Here is a 26,216-nt window from a genome sequence, read left to right as displayed (position 1 = left end):
TAGTTAGGGTTTTAGTGGGGGATACCAGGATTCTCCACAATGCATAAACTAGTTATTTATTGTATGCTTCATAATCACACATAAAAGTAACATTTATATATGAAGCGACTCACCCACATACTGAATAGAGTGTGTGGGGAACACAAGGAAATTCAACCAGTATCTTGATTGTCAGTGGTTTTAATTAGAAACATGTAGGGTTAATGCCTATTAGGTACTATAAACGATTGTTCTAGAATGTATAACTGTGTCAAATATGGGTTGCACTAAAGTGGACATTTCTGCGATGGTTCTACACTTGCTTATTCGAGATAATAAAGTTCCAACAGCTCCTAATCTAAAAGGTCCTTGCCATTAATTTGACAACCTAGTCTAAAAATCTCCAATTGATACTGCCAACAGAAAGGTTCAACCTAATCTTACTATTGTAGCCTTCTGGCTACCCTAGGGTAATAACAAAGTTCAAAAGACGTGGCCCAATGAAAACAGTTCATAACCTACTCTTCTATTCTGTCCATATAAAATAACAAAACATAATAGTTTCTCTGGGATGGTTCTCGTATCGGTTGCCTACAGGTCTTTCTTCTTTCACCTTGCTTGTGCAGCTCAATCCCAGGATTCAGGCTTTCAATACTTTCTCGCTTCCTTTAGCCTTATCACAATAACTTTTAGGTCTCTCATGGCCCTTGTTTTCTGTAGCTCTCTCATAGGCCTTACAAAGACTGTTTGGACGTCAGGTCCCTCCTAGGCATTGGCTCTCAGGATATTAACATGTCTCTCCTGGATAATTTTATTCAAGATTTAATAAAGGTCCCTCTCCTTGCCCCTCAGTTCTCTCAGGATGCTCAACGGGTCCCTAACTAGACCTTAGTTTTATTCAAGATTCACAACACGTCTGCTCCTTGGTTCTCTAGGGATTTTCAACAGATCCCTCTTTCACTTTGGTTTCCTCCCGGTTTCACAGGTGGTCCTCTTCTGAACCTTGTCTCTGTTCATTATTCATAATAGCTGTCTGTAGCTTAGACCTCTGGTATCAGAATTCACAACGACCTCTCTACTAGGCCTTCGGTTCCAGGGGGCACAGCAGGCCTCTCACATAGGCCTTGGCATTCCAGATGCACAACCATCCATTCTCATAGACCTAAGGTTTCAGAATGCATAGACCAGATCCCTCGCCACAGGCCTCTTTCAAAGACCTTGGTTTCAGGATGCACAGCCGGTCACTCATAGGCCTTGGAATTCAAGACGCACAACCCGCCTCTCTTAGGGACCTTCGCTTTCGGGATGCCCAGCAGTCCACTAACAGTCTGAGTTTCAGGATGCACAGCAAGCCTCTCCCATAGGCCTTGGGTTTCAGATGCACAGCAATCCTCTCCCATAGGCCTTGGGTTTCAGGATGCACAGCAAGCCTCTCCCATAGGCCTTGGGTTTCAGGATGCAGAGCAGGTACTTTCTCCTTAGGCATTGGGTTTCAGGTTTCTCAGCAGGTTTTTTCCTAGACTTTCAGTTTCAGGCTTCCTAGTAGGTTTTTCCGCAGACCTCGGGTGTCGGGCTTCTCAGCAGGTCTTTTCCTAGGCTTTGGGTTTCAGGTTTTTTGACAGCTGCACCTTAGACTTTGACTTTCCGCATTCTCCACAGGTCTGCATCCAGACCTTAGTTCAGTAGGTCCCACCTGGACCTCAGGTTGATACAGCTAACTATGATAAGTATTTGCGACCATCCCTTTATCGGGGTACTTGTTAGGCAGCCAATACCCTAAAGCCCTACTTCCACAGAAAAACTTTTCTCTTCCTTCTTACCCCAGGGTGGATGGTGCGTGTCCTGGGCTCTCGCCCCCAGTAACCTCAAGGTGGGAAGGTATGGGTGTGATCCCCCGGGTTAGGCTTCTCTTCTAGGACTCCCACTTACAGGCAGCTTCCAGCTTTGCCTTTTACTTTCTTCCCCAGAGGTTGGCGGTATTCCCCCAGCTTCCTGCGTCTCCTGCTTCCAGACCTTGTCCTTGTGGAGCTACAATGCGCACAGAATGAACTGTCCCAATCTCTGATACATCAACTCCTCCAAATATAAAAGCTGCAGAGACTCTAGCTCACCTCAAGAGTCATTGCCCCAAACACATCTTTTTTTCTCTCAGCCAAATGTGAGTACTTCAGAAAATATATAAGTGCTCTAGAAAAACACTCAATAAAAGAAAAGTATGGCAACTAACCTGACTAATATAATCTCTGTAGTGCTTCAACTGTTTGATTGCAGCAGTCAAGTCTTCACGGTCTGCATGCTCTGCTGGGGTGTGAAGTCGCACAGCATAGAGGAGATCGACATACTGCTCAAATCGAGAAGCTGGGCAAAGTAGCAACTCCTGTAAACTATAAAGAGGAAGATTACCTGTTAATAGCAAGGTATGGAGCATGTATGGAAACCTTCATTAAGATATTTGGAGAAATATGGCATACTAATTTGTACCAACTTTTCTCTCTTTGTATCAGTATAAGGCTATGCATGTAAGGAAGAATATGTTTTTCAAACGCATAGAACCTGGAACATATAGGGTTGCATTTCAGTTAACTTACTATTCAATTCTATTGAATTTGTTTAAGAATAATCGAACAGTAAATCCATAAAACAGAATAGCACATAATAAAAATCATGCCCAAAATCATCAGTATAAAATGAAAACATGCCACTTGCAGATCTCATTCGGCATAAACACAGATATGGGGGAATTCGGTTGTCAGGGGAACCTGAAACGATATCACTCTATGCTGATGTTGTATAGGTGTACGTTAGAAATCCTCAGATCCATCTTGAGCCTATTATGATGGATATTCTGGAGTTCGGGGAGCTGTCTGGTTTGCGGGTACATTTTGGCAAATCTGAGCTTTTCCCCCTGACAGACATCACTACAGGACCCAATGATTTGCAGGGGTTTACCTGGTCCCCGTCTGTTATTCGCTATCTGGGCATTGTTGGCACCAGGCAAGGCACTTACCTATATGAGCATAACTATGCCGCTTATATGGTGTACCTCGCAGCCAAACTTAAGACCTGGCCGCCACTGCTAATGACCATAGCTGGGAGGATTGCGCTGTTAAAAAGGACAGTGCTCCCTTAAGTTGCTGTACCTCTTCCTCAACATTCCATTGTGGCCTTGGCGATCGTTCTTCGAGGAATTGGAGGCAGAGTTCAGTACATTTTTGTGGCACTCTGGCACACTACGATTGAAATTAGCTACTCTGATCCAGCATATGACACAGGGGGGGGGATTCGCTGCCCCAGACTTTCCCCATGTACTGGGTTGCAGGGCAGGCACAGTTTGCAGCCGCTTGGTTTTTGTAAGGTCCGGCTCCCCCTCACGTTAAACTGGAAAGGTACTCCACAAGAGCCAGGCCAGCGTCATGGCACTGACCTGGCTCACAATATGGGCGAGACTGAAAGTGACTGCTCCGCACCACAGGGACCTCCCCCTTTGGAACTGTGTGCCTTCCCTACCCCAGGCAAATGCAGCGTCCCACAGACTTGGCCGCAGTGTGAATTTAGCACGATGGATGTGCTGAAAAGACTGGAGGGGGGTATCTTACTTCTGCCCATATGGTAGGGTAAAGACACAACACACCCTAGTAAGGCTCTGCATTTGGTGTAACGTGGCAAGAAGCCAGGCTTAAGCTTTCAGGAGGTGATGCAGGCAGATCCTTAAGTACAGTGTTTCCCCAAAGCCCCCACAAAGGAATGTCCACATACTATGTTAGGTGATAACACAGCTTCTTTATATAAAATGAGGTTACTACCGCTACCAAATATACAAATTAATAATAGCACTTTGTACTTGGAATACTTATTCAAAGAATGGCAAATATATACACTCTATGTGGTACCACACCTTACTTAAATCCAGTAATAGACGTACTAACTGCAGACAGTTTTAAATAGGCAGGTGGATTCTTAAATGAGGTATAGCAGCATAGAATAGAGAAGAAAGGCAGGTTAGTTGTGAACAGTGTCAGAAAACGTTCTTTAACTTAGATAGATCATTCTGAGTGAGGATCCCACCCACCTGGACAACCTGTAATGGAAAAGTTGGGGAGTAACATATTGGGCCTCATTACACGGAATGCGGTAAGGGTTTACCGGTATCGATAAGGGCACCGGTACCGGTAAACCCTTACCGGCTTACTACGAGGTCCCTTTGCGGGACCCGACCTCAATGGCTGTTTTTACCAGCCGTTAAGGAACGGGCCCGCAAAGGGACCTTGGTACTAATTACGGTACCGCAATTTGCGGTACCGTAATTAGCTCCTTCCCCATTCCCATTGAGCCCTATGGGGGCAAAATTGGGAATGGGGAAGTGCCTTGGTGAATGGGGAATTACCGCCCCCGCTCACCTTGGAGTAGGGCAGTAATTCCGCCATCCACCAAGGTGGACACAGTAAAATACCGGCGGCAACCATGGCGCTAATAGCGCCATGGTTACCGCATACCGTGTAATGAGGCCCATTGTCTTTTACAGTCCAGTCCAATAATGTTCAATAACCTTATGCTTTCTTTTATAAGGTTCTACCACCCCAAAGTACCTGAGAGGCCACAGGAAAACAGGATCCAAACGAATCTGGGACCCCTGGACGGCTTCTTAGGCTAGAAGAGGCTCTTCCTCGTCACAGTACCTTTGGTTCCACGGCTGGCGAAGTGGCAGAATTGCTCGGCTTTACTTGATGATTTTCCCCCCGAGGATGGACCTACTTTAGAAGAAGGAGCTACTGGGATGCTGAGTTCAAGAATAAAAAGGAATCAAAGTCTGTCTGAAGTGCAGCAGTTTGGCTCTTTGCGGTGCTCTCCTTTGGTCAACGATTTCTTCGACTGTAGAAGTCCTGTGAAGATGGAACTGCTGTGGGATGCCTAAAGGCTTGGCAGATAAAATTAAGACCCCTGGCACCCTTCGATGACTTCTGGCGGCGATAGGTGCATATGTCACTTTTGGTGTCGGGTTTCGGAATATCACGGTTTTCCAACTTTTCGTTCTTCGGTGCTGCAGCTGCAGCACAGACCTCTGGACGGCTTCTGGAGACCTGGACTCGACCACTGGAGCGGACCTAGGAACCTCACCAAGTCTGAACCCTTGAGACGTCTTTGTTAGCTTCTGGTGGTGGGAAACCAACTGACGGACCTTCCACTTGACCCAACGACTCTGGGCTCTCTCCGGCAGGAAAAAGTGATCAGGGGTGACAGCAAGTATGTCCTTTCAAATGTCCTTAGCCAGTTTGGAACTTTCTCAACTCCGGGTGTCCAGCAGCACTATGCCAGGGTACCCCCTCTTCGGGGTGGTAGACGGCGACGGCTTCCAGTGGTCATAAAACGCACCTCCAGACCCTGGGTGACACCAAGGGACTTCTCTGCTCAAGATGTCTAGCAGTCTTATTCTGACCCTTTCTCCGGACGGCAGGCACACAGGACTGGCTTCCAGGATACTTCGATGAGGAGCAGGAGCTTTGCACGATGGGTCCTCGGAGCTCGGGGGGAGTTCTCCATTGCAGGTCCTCACTGGATAGGTCCCTGGAAGACACGACAGTTTTCAGATTACATTGAAGAAATGCAATGACTTCTCTTCCAGCTGGGATTCAAGGAACAGCTTCTTCTTGCTTCAGCTTCAGCTGCTGAACAAATTGCTAAGTGAGAGGTCCCCAGGTATAGACATCTGTCCCTCATTCACTCTGGCTGAGCCAGGATCAGTCAGCCAATCACACAGAAGGGCAATCAGGCCATTCACTCCACCCAGACACCCATAACAAAGAATGTGGATGTGGGCCCATCCTGTGTTTCCCATGTGTTGAAAGGAAGTACCCATCCTTTCAACACACTACACTGCATTCATGTCAGCTACAGTCAGGGCTGTCTCATTCATTGTGTCTGACACACAGTAACCAGGCACCCAAAACAGAGAATGTGAGTTGACTCCCAACTCCATTCACACAGGTCCCACCCCTAGGGTGTACCCACAACACACAACACCTGGGATAGGAGGCAGCCTGTAAGGAAGGCATGGTACCAACTGTAAGAGAGACAAAAGTGACCACAGTTCAAGGGTGTTCATTGAACCTTCACAAGGGTGAGATAAACGCCTATCTAAACCTAAATCTACAGATGGGAGATAGCTACAACCATCAAATAATAATAATGCAGTCCTAGTGGAGTCGTGTCAACATAAAAGGGCCTTTTATACTGAAATAAAACTATTGCCAATCCTTACTACTAATTTACAAATAATGTGGCGTGATGTTTATGAAAAAGAAAGAAGTGTTCACAAAATGATAAGTCAGGATGTTCGGACCGTTGGCCTCCCCTTCCCCATGTTTTCAGCAAGGGACAAGGCGGTTCACTCGAGCAAAGCACACACTCTGGCTTATGCGGCATGAGGATTCAGTGCCATTTGTACAGTTCATGACCTTCTGTGTTCAAGTCTCTTTACTTCAGGCGACTCGTTTTCTTTTCCAGTATTCAATTTGGGTGTTCACCCTGGATGCCCCTCAGTCGGGCTCAGATCCCTTTCAAAGTATGTTCAGATAATTCTTCTTTCGGGTGACTCACGGTTCATCCCGGATCCCCTCAGCCGGGCTCAGATCCCATTCTTTCACTCGATTCGTCTCCCTTAGCCAGGCTCGGACCAATTAGGATGTACTTCAAACTATTTAAGAGTTTTGAATGTGCACACAGTTTAGCTTGACCCGTTGCATGACCACTTCCATCTCAATATTCCTTTCCTCAGACTCAGCATCAGTTGGATACCTAACAGAGACTTTTGAATCAGCACCCACATGGCGCCGGACCAATCTGTTTATGTTATCTTTTCCTGATCTCCAAAGCTCAATTACTCCTTTTGGTTTCCACTCATGTCTGCGTCTCTCTTTGCAAACGCTTCACACACTGTTCTCTTTGTACAATGTTGCAGCTTGCACCCTTGGTTCAAAACCCAAGCTGGTTTGGTATTGGTCTCTCCGACTCACCGGCTGTGCCGTCTTTTCTGATGCTGCTCTGTTGTAGGAGCCAAGGACAGTACAACGGCAGCAATCGCTCCTCCACACCTTGGCTATCAACACGGGAGAGCCCTGGGTTCCTCTGCCACAATGTGCAGGTTTGATGAGCCTTAAAATTCCTAGTCTTCGGTTTCTTACTTTCCAAGGCTCATGAAGGTAACTGTCTTTAGAGGTCACGGGTACTTCCTTTGTTGCATCTCTCTCTGGTCTCGCCGTCCTTCCTCTTGTATCAAAATGCCATCTTGGAACTGCTGTTTCCCAAGTGGTTTGCCACGCTCAGAGTCTGCTTTCATGCTCTGCCTTTTATCCGTGTGGGGCAGTGTAATGGAAGTCAGGTGTATGTAATAATCTGTAATTGCCTGACCTTTCCTGTCCATGGTGTTGGGACATGTTAGGTATACGGCTCTGGTGGTAGTCCGTTGTCGTTCATGGTGAACTGTCCGTGAGAAAGAGTTTGTGTCAGAAAAGGAGGGGTTGAATTCCTAGGTATCTTACCTGGTAGGATGGAGAAAAGGTGTTAATGGGAAGGGGATACCATGTCTCACCCTCCGGTGTCCCACTTCCACTCCCTGAGGGCCCCTCATCCAGGTGAGCCTCCTCCACTTGTCCACCCCCAGGAACTGGATCCAAAAGCGATGGCCATGTCCTGGCCACCTGGATTACAGATCCCCAGGGACTAGCGGGTGAGACACCTTTAGGTTTCTTACAAGCCCCATAGCCATATATGGTATTCCCACCCAACAGCCAGTCAGGGGGAAATGGAATAACAGAGACATATATGGCGTTTCCATCCACCAGCCATTCAGGATGAAGGGACATAGTCAGGGCTTCCCAGGACTTAGGGAAACAAGGTAAAAGACAAAAGAAACCAAGAGGCCACAGGGGCCATCCTGCCTTCTATCAGGGATCCATTGATTCCTATGGCAGGGCCTGGGTGTCCCTAAAATGGAAGACACTCGGAGCCACTGCCAAGTCAGCATGTATCTGGCACCAGCCCATACCATGCTCTGTAGGCAACACACAGGGACCGAAAACACACATAAGGGGTACAAGGGTGTACCCCCACCCATGGGTGCCATAAGGGTATACCATTGGTGTTGTTCACCAAAAGATAAATGAAGAGCTGCACTGCCAGAGGTCCAGGCTGGACCTCAGTGGCAGAAAATATAAGGAAAACACACACAGACAATTGGCAGGACAAGGACTAGGATGCCCTGTCTCTCAATAAGGCATTTCCAGCATCACAGGTGCAATGTATTCAGATGGGAATGTTGTGCCCGTGAGGGATATACCTATGTTACAGCAAAGTAAATCCTCCATCTGACTGCAGTACACAGGTTTGCACAGAGCATGTAAGAAACAGTGGGAGGGATTCCCGGTGGAGCAGGAGTGATACAGTGTTGGGGAATATCTTGACGCAAGTGGGCTCGGGGGCCTGGTGTCATCTATGCATCACTTTGTACAAAACCACATGGAATTGCCACATACCAACGCTCAATCTATGTGGGCACAGGACATGCAGATGAACATTACGAATAATGTGTGGGTGGATATGTGCATGCATTCACGGAATGTGTCATATAATTTGAGTTTCAAATTGATACAGCTAAAGGTATTGCACCGCTACCACTATACAACGGCTAGGTTACGAATGTTCTTGAGGGAGGGGACGGGTGAATGCCCTAGTTGTGGTATTACAGATGCTCAGTGTTTCCACATGATATGGAACTGTCCACTACTATTACCCTTCTGGTTGGACGTGTGCAAGCTAGTGTCCGAAATGACAGGTAGGAACATTGACCCCCCCCCATGCAATGCCTATTCCATGTTTCTGAACCCCGTTTGCTACAGATGAGCAATTTTGTGAGTCTGTACTTTCTGCAGGCCAAGTGCTGCATTCAGCTGCAAAGGATGAGTGCACAAATCCCCACCAAAGATCACTGGCTTAGCTCGGTGGTCTGGGCTAATTACTTGGAAGAACAGTGGTCCCTTAGGCAGCCTGTCAGATCTTGCCCTAAGGACATATGGAGCACACTTAAAGCGTACCTCCTGCGGTCAGCACCCCCACACGAGACCCCTGAGGCTTTACAGTCCGACTCTGAACTTTGCAAGTCTGATGGCTGAACTGTCACCTAGTTTGTTGGTTTACTAGGTACGCTGGTTTGTACCGCTTCTGGGCCAGCCTCAACTGAAGATCACACCTTTAATAAGCAATACATTTCACACATTACAGAACATACATTTTTGTGCATTTTCCAGACCACCAGGAGTGCATATACAGGTTACTAGTGTGGCGGGTCAGAAGAAGGACGCATACTCTGATGCCCCATTTTACTTTTGTCTTTGTTAAAGATAAGGCAAAAGGCCCGACTTTCCCTTTTCTTTAAGGCTTCCATACCTAACGCAGCTAACTAAGGTGCTCTTCAGTCATCAGTGATTGTCTAAACATAAACTGTCCGCTGTCCAACTATCCCTACTATTGGGATGGATTTCTGAACTCTGACCTGGTGGGCAGAGGTTCAGAAGGCCAGCCTAGTTTCTTGGAACTGGGTAGCCTTCTGGACAAAGGAAATACAAGGTCCCACGAAACAGAACGAGCGGCAAACAAGGGCATACATTTCAATAGAATTGTTAAAAATCAAGGCTTTTCAGCCATAAAGTTTGGTTTGTTTTATTTAGTTCCTATCAAGATATTTGGCTCTATGAATTACTTTGAATGCAATGTTGAGAATTTGTGTGATACATGTTTTGAGAAAATAATGTTGATGTAATGAAAGTCTTTACATTACATGCAAATTGTTAAACTCATATCTTGAGATGTGAACACTTTAATGAGGAATAATTACTTTGTAGGAACATTGATCATATTGTGAACAAAAACAAGATATTTGTCTGTGTATATAATTTTTTTCATCTATTTGAATTGACACACTTACTGTTGATAGTTTAAATACTATCCATTTATTTACACACATATATAAAACAAACCTTATGGCTGAAAAGCACTGATTGTTACCAATTATATTGGAATAAGTGTTCCCTTGTTTACTACTCATTCTGTTTCGTGGGACGTTGTATTTCCTTAGTTTCAGATCTGGTAGCACAGATCTAACAAGGAGCACCTGAGAGTCACTGATCTAATACATAGAATGTCTTCCTTACCATAATATCAGGAGGGGTGAGGGTGATCAAAAGTCCACAATGAGCAAACACAGTAAACAACACCACAAATTACTCTCAAGACAGGTGTATATATCAAAAATACATATACATTTATTAAAGGCCTTTTAGCACCACACCCCGTGGGAAATAAGCAGCGCTCAGATACCTGAGGGTTCGCAGGGCTATATAAATGCACAAACAAACAAACAAACTCAAACACAAGAGGAAACCACAGCAATATTAACAATACTAACACAACACTATACTAGGGAACATATATACAGTAACTATTGGCCTAAAGGAATATTCAACAAGTAAAGATCCACAACCTGTAACAGAAGAGGGTCAGACAGTGCATATATACTTTAGACAATTATTCAAGAGTCTCAACCCTAACTAATAGGCAGTTCAATCCCATGAAGCGTGGAGCCTTGTGCTCAAAAGTACATTCAGGAGCCACCAGGGGGCGCTGAGATGAGCTGATCTCCCTCAGCCGATCTCCTCTACAGGGCGGCCTATTTTTGCGTCTGGGCCCCCCCTTGCCCTGTTTAAACGGCGAATCGACCCCCCCTGGGGTTGTCTGAGGTGGTGGAGCGCGCTTTGGGCGCAGAGCCGCTGCTCCGAGGTGACTGGAGTACGGAGATTGAGGCAGTGCGAGGAGGCGGCATCCCGGGCTGAATCGGAGCCCCGACGAGGGAACCGCGCAGACTAGAGTGGCCTGGCGGTGGGGGAGGGGCGGCAGAGTTCCTGGCGAGCCAGCGGCCGGGTTGGTGCCCCCCTTGCCCGGTGTGCAGTGGGCCGTAGCCCGCTCAGGCACGAAAGAAAGCGGCAGAAAAGGACCGTGAGTGAGCCCAGTGTGCTCTGAAGTGTTGGGCGAGTTTGGACTCGCGTAGACCTGAGAGGAGGTGGTCTGCGCTAAGACTGGACCGCGGCGAGAAAGCCGCATGGTGTGCGGGGGCTCGGAGGTGGGGGAGGGGCCGAAGAGTAAAGGTGGAAGTTAGGGTCTGTGTCGGTGGACATCCCGCACCCCCCCCTTGTCCGGTCGGAGCAGTACTTCTGTGGATGGAAGTGATATGCGGCAATGTGTGGCGAGCTGAAGGCGGAGGGAGCTGCGGCCTGAAATTTCCAGCGGACATTGGCAGGAGGCTGTGTTTCAGTGTGGCCTTCTGCCTGTGCAGTGGCAAGTGTGCGAGGAGTGCGCTTCTCGGTTACGCTCCCTGTTTTGGTCCCCAAGGAGGCGTAGGTTGCGGAGGCTGTGAAGCTTGTGGATTTTTCACGGGGGACCTCCCTAGAATTCCGGAGTGATTGCCATTGGGATTGGTCTCCCCCTAACATTATTCTGGGGATGACCATGTGAGGGATTTCTCGTGGGACTCTGGTTGAGGAAGGGTTGGTGTGACCTGGGAACCGGAGGGGAGCCCTAGCCTTTCCCTTGGGGACACCTACTTTGAACCATTGTGACATTGGTCCCTCCGAATTTTGGCAGGTGCCATTTTACTCTTGAAGGATGCGCGGGCACTGTTCTCAGAGGGCTAGCCTTGGACCCGTTATTCTTTAACCCTCCTCCTGCTGGAAGAAGGACAGGACTCCTGAGGAGTTTGTGTTGGACTAGATTGGCTCCTCAGTTCCGCGCATGTGGGAGACTTGACCGGGTTGTTGACCTCCAGTTACTGTCCCGGAGCCCGATTGTGGATGCAAGGAGTGAGGGCGCTGCAGCGGTTCCGGAGGTCACCTCAGGGTTCGAGGGAGGACAGCGCCATGCAGGACTCTGGCCGGCCGGAGAATCTGGACACCCAGGATATGGGCCGCAGTATGGCGGCTCTCCTTGAGGAGATCCGGGGTTTTCGAGCAGACATAGGGAGGAGACTGGATTCCCTGGATAGGAAATTGGATGATGTGGAGGACCGGGTCCAAGCCCTTGAGGCTAATCAATCTTCTGCAGATCTCTTTGAGACTCAGTTTGATCTATGGCTGGCAGAACCTGAGAGGAAAGAGGAAAAGATTGCGCTCAAGCTAGATGATTTGGAGAATCGGGAGAGACGCTCTAACTTGAGGTTCCTTAATATACCGGAACAGGAGGGAGAGGCACAGGCGGACCTTGAGCGGAAGGTCAAAGAAATTATAAGCCTCATGTTTGGAGGGGAGAATATCAATGTCCCCACCATTGATAGAGCCCATAGGGCAGGAGGCCGTGTCGGGGGCCCTCGCTCTTTCCTGGTGAAGTTCCATTACTATTGGGAGAAGACCAAGCTGCTGGAGCTGGCTCGTAAAAGAGGTTGATTGACTGGAAGGGCGCCAAGATCTCCATTTATCAGGATCTGTCTGTGTTCACACTTTCACGACGGAGACTCTGTGGGCCATTAACGAGATGGTTGCAGGCGAAAGGGGTGCGTTATAGATGGGGGCACCCGTTCTCTCTCTCCTTTGAGCTCGACGGAGATAGGCATGTTCTTGTTTCAGAGGCTGACATCAGGAGAGCAATGAATGAGCTGCTGAGTGAAACCCCCCGGGACCATGTCAAGTTGGATGATGATCCTGCTAAGGGTTCCCGCAAGGATCACTTGGAGTCTCTGGGACGGCGACGTGTCCGGGGACATAGGAAGTACAGAAATTTAGCGCCCCCGTCCCCAGGGCAAACGGCGACTTGAATGGGGGGTGGAACATTCAGTGACCTCCTTATGATTATATCTTTGAAATGTGTTTGATGTAGATGAGCCGTCCTTGGACACAGAGCTTTTTTTTTTTTGTTTTTTTTTGTTTTGTTGCTGAGGGAGATTGGTCTACAGTTTCTCTGTCTTCTCTTTCTTCGTTGGGTCTGGGAGGCCCAGAAAATGCTGCGACCTTGAGAGGCTTTTCGCCCTGGTGGAGGCGACACTTGGTGGCCTGAAGGCTCGACAGTTCGATGTTGCAGCCCTTTCAGGCGCTCAAAAGTTGGGTGGGGTGGGGGGTGGTTTGGGTTGTGTGGGAGATATGGTGGGGGGTTGGAGCTACCAGGATTGCTGGGTTCACTGTGTTTTTTTCTGATGTTACGGTGGGCACCTTGGTTTGGGGGCAGAGCTTATATGTGGTCTTGTGGCTGGCCTTATGAATGAGTTTGTTTATTCTCTTACTGTGGGGTCTCTAAATGGGCAAGGCTTGAACTCTCCGACGAAGAGGTCGCTGGTGCTCAGAGAGTTTCTCCACTTAAAGCTACACTTTTTCTTTGTGCAGGAATCCCATTGGGTTAAGGGGAGGGAGCCCGCCTTTAAGTCCAGGGCTATTTAATACCTATTTCGATCATCCTGTGGAGCAAAGAAAAGAGGGGTTGTGCTTATGGTTTCGCCAGGTGCGCATTTCTCTCCTAGAGCTCACAAGGCAGATCCGGAGGGGCGTTTTGTTATGGTCAAAGGGGAGGTGAAGGGTAGATTGCTTACCTTTGTGGGAGTGTATGTGCCGAATGAAGATCAAGATGTGTTTTGGCGGGAGCTGGGCAGGAAAATTAGGGATTTTGCAGAGGGGGCGATAATTGTGGGGGGAGATTTTAATATGGTTCTCAATCCAGACAAAGATAGGAAATCCCCCAGCCCGTGCCCCGACCTTAGATCCCAAAGGAGGTTGGCGGATTCTTTTCGAAAGGTTAATCTTGACTTAGGTCTTTTGGATGCTCACCCCAATGTTGGTAATAGAGCCCCTCTTTATATATACTTTTCCTCCGTGCATCAATCGTTCTCTAGAATTGACTATGTGCTAGTTGACACCTCAATTTATGAATATATTTCTGACTTCGGGGTAGAGTCCGTCCCATGGTCCGACCACGATTTGGTTCGTGTCAGCTTGGGGGTTCCCCCGGTGGCCCGGGGTAAGTCACGGTGGATATGTAACGATTCTCTCCTACAGGATAGGGAGCTAAGGCAATCTCTTCTAGACTCTATCGTTGAATTCTTTTCCCTAAATGACAATGGGGAGGTGGGGGTTAGAGGAATGTGTGATGCATTCAAAGCCACGATCAGAGGGGTCTTAATGGAAATGGGAGCTAGGAGGAAGAAGGATAGGACTAGGGAGGAACGAAAGTTGAGGGAGCAGATTCTAGCTATTCAGCCGGGGGGCAAGTTAAGGTCGCAGATGGATCCTGATAAACGGGGAAAAATTCCAGCTGCTTAGAGCTAAATTGTCCGCTCTACTTGTGGGACAGACAGAGAAGAAACTTGCGTTCCTGAAGCAGCGGTATATGGAGAAAGGGGAAAAAGTGGACAGGATATTGGCTTGGAGACTCAGGGAACTCCGTAATAGTAGGCGTGTCAATTGCATATCTGGCCGGGGAGGTGAAAGGTTGCTTGGGGACGAGCAAATTGCGGAACAATTTAAGTTATATTATGAGCCCCTTTATACTTCTGAATATACCGGTGATGGGTCAGATGTGGATCAGTTCTTTGAGTCGCTTCCCATCCCTTGTCTGCCGCAGGAGCGTTCGGCCTCTTTGGAGCTTCCAATCTCTCCCCAAGAGGTTGTAGATGCTATTGCGTCTTTGAAGAACGGTACCGCACCGGGAGACGACGGATTCACTGTCCGCTTTTACAAGACATTTCGCTACACGTTGGCCCCGCATTTGTCTACGGTGTATAACTCGGCCCTGGATGCGGGTTGTCTTCCCTCCTCCATGATGTCGGAGGGGAAAGATCCCTTGTTATGTCAATCATATAGGCCCATTTCATTGTTAAATGTTGACGTGAAGCTATTGGCCAGAATCCTGGCGACCAGGTTATCCAAACTTATTCCCTCTTTGGTTCACAGAGACCAGGTGGGCTTTATTCCCGGACGGCAGGGTTCTGATAATGTCAGAAAAACATTAGACCTAATGGTCCCACATGGGAAAGGTGCTCCGAAAAATGGGTATTGGTGTAAAGTTTTGTGGATGGGTTTCGGCACTATACAATACTCCATCTGCGAGGGATCTGGTTAATGGTTTTACATCCCCGAGCTTTTCACTTTTTAGAGGAACTCGCCAGGGGTGCCCTCTATCCCCTCTTTTGTATGCTCTGGCTATGGAGCCCTTTGCCATTGCGGTCAGGCAGGAGGAAGCAATCTCGGGGGTGCAATGTGGGGACTTCGATTTCAAGCCGTCTCTTTTTGCAGACGACATCCTAGTGTATCTGTCTGGGATTAATGACTCACTACCCCGGTTGTTAGAGCTGATACATGGTTTTCGAAAGTTTTCCGGACTCAGAATCAATGTCTCTAAATCCTGTATCATGCCCATGGGGGTGTGTGACGAAGATATTCGGGGTAGAGCAGAGGTGTTTGGGATGCGAATAGAGAAAGTCAGTACCAGGTATCTTGGGGTTGATATTCCCAGAGACCTGAGTAAGGTGTTTGAGTTGAACTTTCCCCCGTTGTTGGCCGAGGTTTGCTGCGACATGGATAGGTGGGCTCCACTGACCCTCTCTTGGTTTGGGCGAATGGTATCTGTGAAGATGAACGTGCTACCCAGGCTTCTATATCTCTTCTCATCTCTGCCTTGTTTTGTCCCGGACTCCTTTTTTCTATCTCTTCAAGCACGTCTCCTTCGCTTTGTGTGGGGTGGTAAGAGGGCTTGAATAAAGCTGAGTACATTGACCCTCCCAAAGGCGTTTGGGGGATTTGGTCTTCCTGACTTTAAGCTGTATTACAAGGCGGCCTAGTTGTGAGTCATGCTAGAGCATTTACCGGATGACCTTAGGACATATTGGACCTACATTGAAGATGTGCAGGTTCATCCCCACAAGGTTAGAGACCTGCTCTGGGCCCCTCCGCGTTCACTACCAGCTGTAGCACGGTCCCATCCAATTCTAGCGGTTCTTTGGCAGTTGTGGAGGCCTAGCAGGGACAACAAGCTACTATCAACATGGCCCTCCCCTCTATCTTCCTTGTGGGGACCGCCGCTTGATTTGGGGGCCAGAGGTTTCTGAGGGACGCAGATGTGGTCGGACCAGGGGATGGAGAGGGCTGCACAGCTATTTGACCAGGGAGGCTTTATTGAATTTTCCCAGCTGTCGGAACTACTCCCGGAAAAGCCTCCTTCCATTTTTGATCACTTGCGGCTCAAGGGTATTCTTACGCAGGCGGGTTGGGTGGCCGCCCTCTCTCGTCATTTGACCGCTTTTGAAAGGGTTTTTGTAGAGTCCAGCTCTAGAAAGAGATCTCTTTCGAAAATCTATAATGTTTTAATTACAGCGGACATAGAGGGTAGGCAGGCGTTCAAGAGTGTATGGGAGGAGAGACTGGGCATAACCCTAGATGAGCGGGATTGGGACTCCGTCTTTGGGGGGAAACTTTATACTGCCGCTATGGAGCATAACTTTAAAATTCTCCACTTTTGGCACCGTCTGCCCCCCTCTCTATCTAAAATGTTTCCCGGAGTATCTCCGAGGTGTCCTCGGGCTTGTGCCGGTAGAGGAACTTGGTTCCATATGTGGTGGGAGTGTCCGGTTATTCAGGTCTACTGGGCGGAGTTACTCAGTTGGATCAAAGATATCCTAGGAACTTGTCCTGCCCTTCACCCTATGGAGATTTTATTGGGCACCCCTAGGCCTGAGTGTGAGGAATGCCCTTTCCCCAGGGTAATGAGCGCGATGCTGTGGGCGGGACGAATGGCTTTGGCCCAGAAGTGGAAAGGATCTCAGAGCCCAACGAAGGCGGAATGGTTTCATGAACTTTTGTCAATCTTTACCTATGAAAAGCTTACAGCTATTGTCAACGACGACATGTCCTCTTTTTTGCAGGATTGGACTATAGTACTTTTGAGTACGGACTGTGCTGCATTGAGACTTTAAGGTCTGGGGCCCTGTACGGAGCTCGATGATAGGAGGAGGGTGGGAGTGGGTCTTCTAATGAACTGAACCGCCTGCTGTTTGAGGTTTGTCGGGGACCTTGCAGATAGAGCTAAGCGATTAGACAGCCATCAATTGTACCGAGTCTTTCTTCCAACCATGATGTGCCTTTTGCTCTTATTTCATTGAACCTTGTGTAGCTCACTGTTTGGGCGATGGGTGGGTTGGAGGGTAGGGAGGGGGGTATGGGGTGTTATATATTGTCCAGACTGGACTTGTTATAGAATTGATTGTATGTTGCTGTGGTTAATGAATAAATTCAATAAATACAAAGTGGAAAAAAAAGTGCATTCAGCCTTTATGCTCTCCACCTGGAACCATTTCTAGCAGCTGTAAGGGCAGTCAGGGATATGGAGAGGATCCCGTTCGGAGGCCATGTCCACAAGGTAGCAGCCTTTGCGGACATGATTTTGTCCTTGACTCACCCTGAATCCTCTTTATGTGCAGTGGGTAGGGAGCTGGAAAGGTTTGGCCAAGTAGCAGGGTTAAAAATTAACATGCATAAATCCGAAGTCCTCTCTCTCTCTCATTGTCAGCCAGCACAGAGAAATACCTCAGGAGGGTGTACAAGTATAGATGGGTCGACAAATCCTTAAAATACCTGGGAATACACCTAACCAAAACGCCAGAGGACCTTAAGAAGGCAAAATATCCTCCTCTCCTTCAGAAGCTTAAAACCAAAGTGGTGGACTGGTGGCCCTGGCGATATCTTGGCTGGGACGTATTAACACCCTAAAGATGGCGATCTTACCTCTGCTGCTGTACTACTTTTCGCCCCTCCCTGCACCCGTCCCAGCATCCTTCTTCAGAGCCATCCAGAGAATAACCAACCGGTTTGTCTGGAACCAGAAACGCCCGAGGGTAGCAGCCTCACTAATGAAAGCTCACCCAGCCCGGGGAGGCTTGTGGGAGCCGGAATTCAGGGTATATTACTTGGTGGCGCAGATTCGTGTTATCAGGGATTGGCAAAGGGATGACAGAGGGAAAGTTTGGAGGCCGATGGACAGAGCAGTGGTGGGAGGGAACCTGGAGGGGATACTGGGTTGCCGAGGCCTGATAGACCTATCCAAATGTACTGCAGCGTAATAACCGCGACAACAGGAGAGGCTTGGGATCAAGCTGTAAAAAGGGCACACATCACCTCCTTCCCCTCCCCTTACACACACCCCTGCATTGCAACCTGCAGTTTACCCCAGCGCATACTCGAGCGTTGGCTTTTAGCCCTTGGCATCAGGGGGGTTGCCGGATGGAGTGAGACATGTTTGTCGCAGATGAGGTTAAACAATTTGAGCAGTATAAGAAGGACTTTGGTATAGGGGAGGCGCAGAGGTTTTCCTATCTCCAGATGAGGCATTGGCTTTCTCATCCGTTGGTAAAAGAGGCGGGATCCCGTCCCCTCACTCCCTTCGAAAAATACCTAGATACGGACGCGGGGGACAAGGGGGTTCTGGCTTCCATTTATAAACATATTAAACAGGCAGAAGCTCTGTCGAGCAGAAATTATATGCCGTAGCACCAGCTCTTCTTCACTTGAATAAGGTACTGTGTCCGACCTCGAGGAACTAGGGTGAAACCCTTTCTCCTCACCAAAGGCTTGTCCTTATCTTCCTTCCCTCTTATAACTTTTGCTTCCTCTTTTGACAATATCCAAGTACTCCTGGCAATCTCCAATCATGAACTGTACTAACCGTGTGATCCTCGACAACAGGAACCCTGTTTCACTTGACACTGGCGCAGGCCTATTGACTTTTATTCACTTATAGGAAAGTGTCCTCTGATTCTATCTGCCTTGACAAAAGTATTGCCTATGATTTTTCTCCCCAACTCTCTTGCCTTGATTCATGTGCTAAGTGTGTTTTAACTCTGGTGACATTTCTTTCCGTGGGTACGCATATCTTTAGTAAGACCGAACTGTCATTAGTGTCAAAAAGTGATTGCATCTGTTCCCCAGGTAACGTCTTTGTTTCCCAACACTGGTCTGTCAAAACCAAGGGTACTTACCTTGAATTGTGCTGCACAAAGTGAATTGGTTGTGTTGTAGTGTGTAATGTATTTTACGTGTCATTTTAAAGTAATAGAAGTGAAGAGTTTTACCAACAGATGGTCTAGAAATAAATGTACTTTTACTTTTCGGTGTCCAGCCAAAGGATCGAAAAAAAAGGATTGAATGCCCTTTTTTTCGAATCCAAAAGGACTGGAAAAAAAAGGGTTGAATGCTTTTTTATTTATTTATTTTTTAAGTTTAGTATGCATAAAAAGTTGTTTATGAAAAGAAAACGGGAGGTTCGGGGGGAAACCCCCCAGCCCCCATAAAAAAAGAAAAAAAAAAGAAATTCGACCCTTTTTTCGGTCCTTTTGGTGTCGAAAAAAAGGCATTCAAGCCTTTTGTTTTCAATCCTTTCACCTATAACCTACTTTTCAACCAAAAACCTTGAGTCAGTGTTTGCTTGAGTCACAGTAATTGTGGTCCTTCGGGTAATCTCTACTAATGCTAATATGCTCTTGAGAGAAGTCTGGCTCTCCACTACTGCTACCATTTTAACAGTGTAGTACAGGCATGTACCAAAGGTGAACTTGTATTGCCACTTGTAGTCTTAATTTTGTGTAGTGGTCCCTAAGGGCCCTGCACAGGATTGTGCCTAACAACATGATCCACCCAGACCATATGGGATTCATCCCAGGGAGGACACCTCACACATTTTAAGATGCCTCCACTACCTGATCGCTGAAACACACAACATCGTTTGATACTACACGACTGCCTCACTTGAAGCCACCAAAGCATTCAATGGATATTTGCTGCATTAAGCATATACAATATAGGAGAAAGATTCCTTTGCTAGATCCGTCTACTTTACACCTCCCCGAAAAACAATATGCTATACATAGAAGATGTACTGGTGTATCTGAGCCACATGGGAGTGTGCCTGGCTTATAATGTGGAGATCTTGGACAACATTGGATGGACGTCAGCATTCTGGGTCAATTGGGAAAAATTGTGTTTGTTCCCTCTGGCGGCACTTACGAAAGTCAATGATTCTCATCTATTGACATTGCCACTCAAGTGGCCAACGACCTACTTTAAGTACCCTCGATATGTCAAGTCCCCAACTATGAACTATACTTGCTGCCTACACAGTTGCAATATGTAACAGTGGCTCTCAAATGGGAAGACCTCAGAACGGAGGCTACTAAGAAAGCAGGTGCCATTCACGGACATTATACATCTAGGACGTACAATCGGACAACAAATCTGGAGTAAAACGGGAACTACACGCATGTACTCAAGAGTCAGACCATGAGCGGGTCAGATCAGTTTTTATTGCCAGGCAGTACATGCATATGCACAGTGAATTGGAGAGCAGGTGGTTGACTATATTTAGGGGGTGAGGGAGATGAATCCCCTTGACGAGGGCTCATGCCTCTCCTGCACCTCCTTGAAACTGTGGCTTGTTCCTCCACCCATCACAGTTTTCCGCTTGCATCTACTCTCAGTCTCCTCCTCCTCTTTCCTACTCAGTGATTCTCTGCCTCATTTGTCAACCCCGGTCACCCTCCCTTTTATTCGTTTCTCAGGGGTTACCACTTCCTCTTTAGGCATATATATATGTAAACCCATGTTTAATCTAATGTCTATCAGCAAATGGGGGCTACCAGCATTAGTGCAGTGCTGAAGTATACGAGAGGCCAGGTCACTTAGTTCTGGGCATTGTGTTGTGGGGGTGCTATATTTTGTGTGTGTAAACCCACGTTTACATGTGAGTTTGTCTGTGTGGTTTCATGTTCGTTTTTGGCAGGCGGTTGTTTTGCTTTCTTTCTTTTGCACTCTAGGCACAAGATTCACACTGGGGACACATGGTATGCTCCAACCAGCAGGGGAGGGGGGGAGGGGCAGCATAGGCATGAGGTGAATTCACCTCAGAGTTGGCGAGAGCTCCCCTGCTGGGAGACACAGGTGGAAGGTTTTTCACTTTATAAGTCTCAGACATGCTTTCCTTATGTAAGATGTTTAAGGATTTTATCTTATTTTTACCCACATTAGGATGTTCAATTTATGGATTAGACAAATCATAACAACGAGCTATTACATGTCTTGGTTTTTGTAGGAGGTTCTTCCCCTTTAAAGACAAATACTGTGTCTCATCCCATGGGATCGCGTCCCCACCCTGAGCCTCGTCTTCTCCCAGGTAATCCTCCCGCAGAGCACGAACCCCAAGGTCAGGATCAGGATCAGGAAGCATCTGCCTTTCCCTGGCCACCTGGGAGGAGAGGTTAGGGTGGGTGTTTAGTGAGGGATCTGTAGGATTCATCACACAAAGTCGTCGGCAACCTTGTGATCAGTAGCACTGGTTAAAACAGGTACATACAATGGAACTGTTCATTCTTGATATGAGTTGTTATGGTGGTTGGATGCCCAACACCTCTCGGGACTGATGGAAGACTGGAATGCACCAGGTGATAGAAAAACCAGAAACAGGAGTTTCTTTATGAATGGAATCATTGTTTGCCTTGAAGCAACAGGCTGAGTGTGATGGAATGCCTTGTTGTAGAGTTTCGCTAGCCAGGTGACCCGTGACCTATAAAGGTATGAGGTCTGGAGAGCAGATCAGGTCAGTTACATGGGGTCCAGGTTAGAAGCAGAATGCTGTTTTCCTTGATTTGCAAGCCAATGAATCAATCACCTCTATTTACCATCACCAGAAATTGATGCATGAGCCTGGTTTCTAGGTTGATCCAATATTTTTACAGCCGCGACTCGATACTGTCATGCAACGTGGGTGCACCCCCGAGCTCGTGGGCAGCCTCCACTCAAACACTCCCATGCATGACAGAAATAAGAGGATATGGAGACAAGGTTAAAAAACCTCCGACGGGTGGTAGTGGGAAGGTTAACCGTAAATTGTGTGCATGCAGGCCGCTCACTGGAGCTCACAGTTTTTCTGATGGTTAAACAAGACTCTTACTTGTTTCAGAGTTACAGGTTCGGGATTCTGGTTTGGGTATCTGGTTTTTGATGCCTATTCTTGCCTGGCTTATCTTCATGATTATGAATGCAACATATCTACTGTGTCCTGGTATAAATCTGGCAAAGTATCAGCAATTTCCGGTTAAGTAAGTTGGAACTGGTTAGGGCAGATGGGCTCTCTGTTAAATTCTGGTTTTTGATCTGGTAAATGTTTGTTAATCCCAAGTGGTATATTTTGGTACAGAGAGCAGGAACAAAAGTACAAGGGGAAAATAAAATGGCAAACATAAAATGAAAAGGAAACCTATATTGCCTGGAAATAAATGCGTTCAGTTGGGGTAAAATAGAGCGAGTGTACTCATGAACCTTTCAGGACAACTCAGTCAAGCCCTCTCCCTTTTTAGGATCTCACAAGAGTGGAGTCACGGTATGGGTGGTACAGATGCAAGTGCTAATGAGTGGTACTAAAATGAGAGACAGGCAGGAGCAAAGTACAGTGTAAGCAGGTGGAACCACCACCCATGGACACTCCTGCTTAGTATATGTACTTCTCGATGTGTGGCACATGTTAATGCAGACCAACTGACATAATCCATTCCCCGTGTGGGTACTTTTAATTTGTATAAATTGTTGGCTTTTGAGGTGCAGAAATGGGGGACATATGCCACATGGATAGAAGAGGAAACAACTAGACAGAATGCATTGAAATGCAGAGTGCTAAAAGACTTGAATGGACACCTGAGAGGACAGATCAGGTTTCCGAGGGTTAAGGGGAATAGCAGGTCATCCACTTTACTATGTCTCTGTCAAAACGTGTCTCCTTTAATAAAGGAAGAAATGTATGGGGAAAACCTTGAGTGGAGATCAGTCACAGGAGAGAATTAGGGTTTATACCATGTGAACTGCTTCAGCAAAATTGCCCGCCCTTGTGATATCGTGCCGCCACATGCCCCTAGTTGTTTTCCATTTTTAGCAGACTTTTATTAGGTTATGTAAGGAATCAGGAGTAAGACTCGGACACAGGGGCATTGCCCGAAAAACAATATGCTATACATAGAAGATGTACTGGTGTATCTGAGCCACATGGGAGTGTGCCTGGCTTATAATGTGGAGATCTTGGACAACATTGGATGGACGTCAGCATTCTGGGTCAATTGGGAAAAATTGTGTTTGTTCCCTCTGGCGGCACTTACGAAAGTCAATGATTCTCATCTATTGACATTGCCACTCAAGTGGCCAACGACCTACTTTAAGTACCCTCGGTATGTCAAGTCCCCAACTATGAACTATACTTGCTGCCTACACAGTTGCAATATGTAACAGTGGCTCTCAAATGGGAAGACCTCAGAACGGAGGCTACTAAGAAAGCAGGTGCCATTGCTATAGACTTTTATTAATGAAAAAGGAGGTTTTTCGCCCTCGCCCTATCGCTAAGAGGTGTTTCCCTGCCTCAACAAAATTAAAGGATGTTGGTATTAGAATGTCCAAAAGTAAAGAGTTCTCATGCTAAACTCAACTAAAGTGCAAAGGGGTATAGTTTTTCAACTGGCCATCTGTAACTTTTACCAAAGTTCCAAAAGGTGCAAAAATAAACAAATAATCCAAGTCCCACAAACCTCAGGAAGGGGGAACCCCCCTACCCTGAGTTTCTCAGGTTCTTTACAGTTCATACTCACAATTCTCAGGAGGTGTTTCTCTTCTAGTGAGTTCCTCAAACACTTTATAGTTTAGAAACACAATAGTTTGAGGGATAGGATTCCTCCATTGCTATCTTTTCCACTGTTTCTTGTTTCCTGGTCCATTGGGTAGGATTCTTTTTCCCCCTAAATTTTCCACCCTCAAAGTTATTCACTTTCACACTTTAATATATATTTGGGTGTGGGTCCCAGACTCGCAATCATTTCACCTAGTGCATTCTCCTGCCAGGACTTTATTACTTTCTTTACCTTGTTTTCCCACAATATGCAACTTTCCAAACCAGGGGGTATGATTCCCCTTTCCCCTGGATTTCACACACTCAAGGGGGTTCTCGTTCTCTTCTTGAGTTTAACAATTACACAATCATATTCTTTTTCCTACAATATTTATTTTTCCAGTGCAGTTGTTATGGCTCCCTTTCCCTGGATTTCACACAGTCAGGGGGGTTCTCTTCTTCTCCTTATCTTTCAAAATGTATTCCACTTTCCAGTCCAGGGGGTTGGTTCCCTTCCCCTGAATTTCACGCACCTAAGAGGTTGTCTTTCCTCTTCTTGATTTTCAGTTTATTCGAAATTGAGGTGCGGGTCCCAGACTCGCAATTACATTGCCTGGATTACTCTACGGCCAGGACTTTCACAATGTTCTCTTTATGTTTGGGTGTGGGTCCCAGACTCGCAATCAATTCACCTGGTGCACTCTCCTGCCAGGACCTTCTTACTTTCTTTACCTTGTTTTCCCACAAAATGCAACTTTCCAACCCAGGGGGTATGGTTCCCTTCCCCTGGATTTCACCCAATTAAGGGGGTTCTCTTTCTCTCCTTGATTTTCACAATTCCACAATCATAGTTATTCCTCCTACAATATGTTTTGTTCCAATCCAGGGGCTCTGGATTTCACACACCTAAGAGTTTGTCTTTCCTCTTCTTGACTCTCGCAGTTAATTCACAATTGAGGTGTGGGTCCCAGACTCGCAATTACATAGCCTGGTATACTCTCCTGCCAGGACGTTCACAATGTTCACTTTAAAATTGGGTGTGGGTCCCAGAATCATAACAGTTTGCCTGCTATACTCTCCTGCCAGGGCTTTCACAATGTTCACTTTCTTTCATCTATTTCACACTCTTGCAATGTTCACAAGGTAAGATGGTAGCCCTCTCTCCCCATAACCATTCACAGGCTTTGCTTCCCTTCTTCTTGTGTTCTTCTTTAAAGGATATATGACCTTCGGTTTCCCAGACTTCACATGACTTCCCAGATTTGCCAAGTACTGAGACAAGGCAGATCACTGTGAATACACTTAGGGCAGTAAGTTTCCCTTCCTTTATCTGGGAACCCTCTCTCTCTTTGTTCCCCGACAGCGCTTCAATATCACAGTCCTCTCCTGTGGGCTTACCAGTCCTGGGCACTGTCTTTGGTTTCACCCGATCTCAGTTGGGTCTCTTGGCAGCTTCCGTGGCTCTGCGTAGCCGTTGCAGCAGTCTCCAGCAGTGGGGTGATGTCCATTCAGTGTACCGGCTCCCTGCTCCACTGGGAGGTTTCTGCTTCCGGAATTTCTGGTCGTTCGCCTCCCGTCGCGACTCCATCTTCCTTCTGTCTGCTTCTGCTGTGCCGGGATGCACACCTGATACTGAGCTCCTGCTCAGTACCAGGAGGAAGTCTCCTCTTCCGTTTTCCCGCCAGTCTTTTAAGCGAGGAAGAGCCAATCAAGCATGGAACAAAACTAGAATGCGCATTGTGGCTCTCTTAAATGTTACGCGCTGCTCGTGGCCTCTTCCTCGTCTCAGTATTATTACTCGCTCAGAGTGGGATACGGCTCTTCCTTGTCTCATTATAAACATTTACCCAGAATGGAACAGGGACCTTACTTGACTTAGTAATATTAGAATGATCTACCTTATTGGTTTGACAATACAATATTGGGGTTTGTGGAACTTGGTCATGAGGGTTAGGATCTCTTCCAAATGTCGTCCCCATCCCCATAAGGGAAATCCATCTCCATCTGATCTTCACTCATTTTGCCACCCCCAGAGGGTCTTCTGTACTGAGGATGCACCACCCTGGTCACATGAGAAGGCCCTCCACCCAGGGAAACAGGGACGGCATCCGAGGATTCGTCAAAGTTCTCATTCTTCCCTTTTGGCTAAAGGCAATGCTTTTCCTGGTGCATATTAAAGGATGCATGCGCAGAGACGAAGGACTAAAGGCACCTTCACCTCTGGAGTTACTGAAGCAAAGCTGCAGGCCTGAGCCAGACAGAATAAGCCAGCCTCAACTGACTACACAATGGACTGATGTGGGAAAACAACTGAAGTCGCCACGGAAGTGGAGGACCCACGTCCTTCGTCGGATGAGGCAAGACCGGAAAAACACTTCTAAGAATGGGTCCCCACCTTCCGTCAGGGCATGCTTAGCTGGAAGTACATCAGCATATGTCACTTCCGTTCATGAACATTATAGACAGACTTGCATCTGAAATGAATGAGCTCATTGTTTGGTGGGAGGCGGGATAAACGTTGCAGAAGACCT

General features: G+C 47.2%; 1 protein-coding gene across 1 annotated transcript in view; it reads right to left on the bottom strand.

Annotated features, from left to right (window-relative positions):
• ECT2L (epithelial cell transforming 2 like) overlaps nucleotides 1–26,216 on the bottom strand; it is a 2,055,529-nt gene that overhangs the window by 309,161 nt on the left and 1,720,152 nt on the right. The window contains exon 19 of the mRNA XM_069608104.1: nucleotides 2,207–2,363. Coding sequence (XP_069464205.1) covers nucleotides 2,207–2,363 — 157 coding nt within the window. The remainder of the gene's footprint in view (nucleotides 1–2,206; nucleotides 2,364–26,216) is intronic.

Source organism: Ambystoma mexicanum, chromosome 4q (genome assembly GCF_040938575.1).
Source record: "Ambystoma mexicanum isolate Mex_15411 chromosome 4q, UKY_AmexF1_1, whole genome shotgun sequence".
Lineage (NCBI taxonomy): Eukaryota > Metazoa > Chordata > Amphibia > Caudata > Ambystomatidae > Ambystoma > Ambystoma mexicanum.
This window is presented reverse-complemented; position numbering and strand designations above follow the sequence as displayed.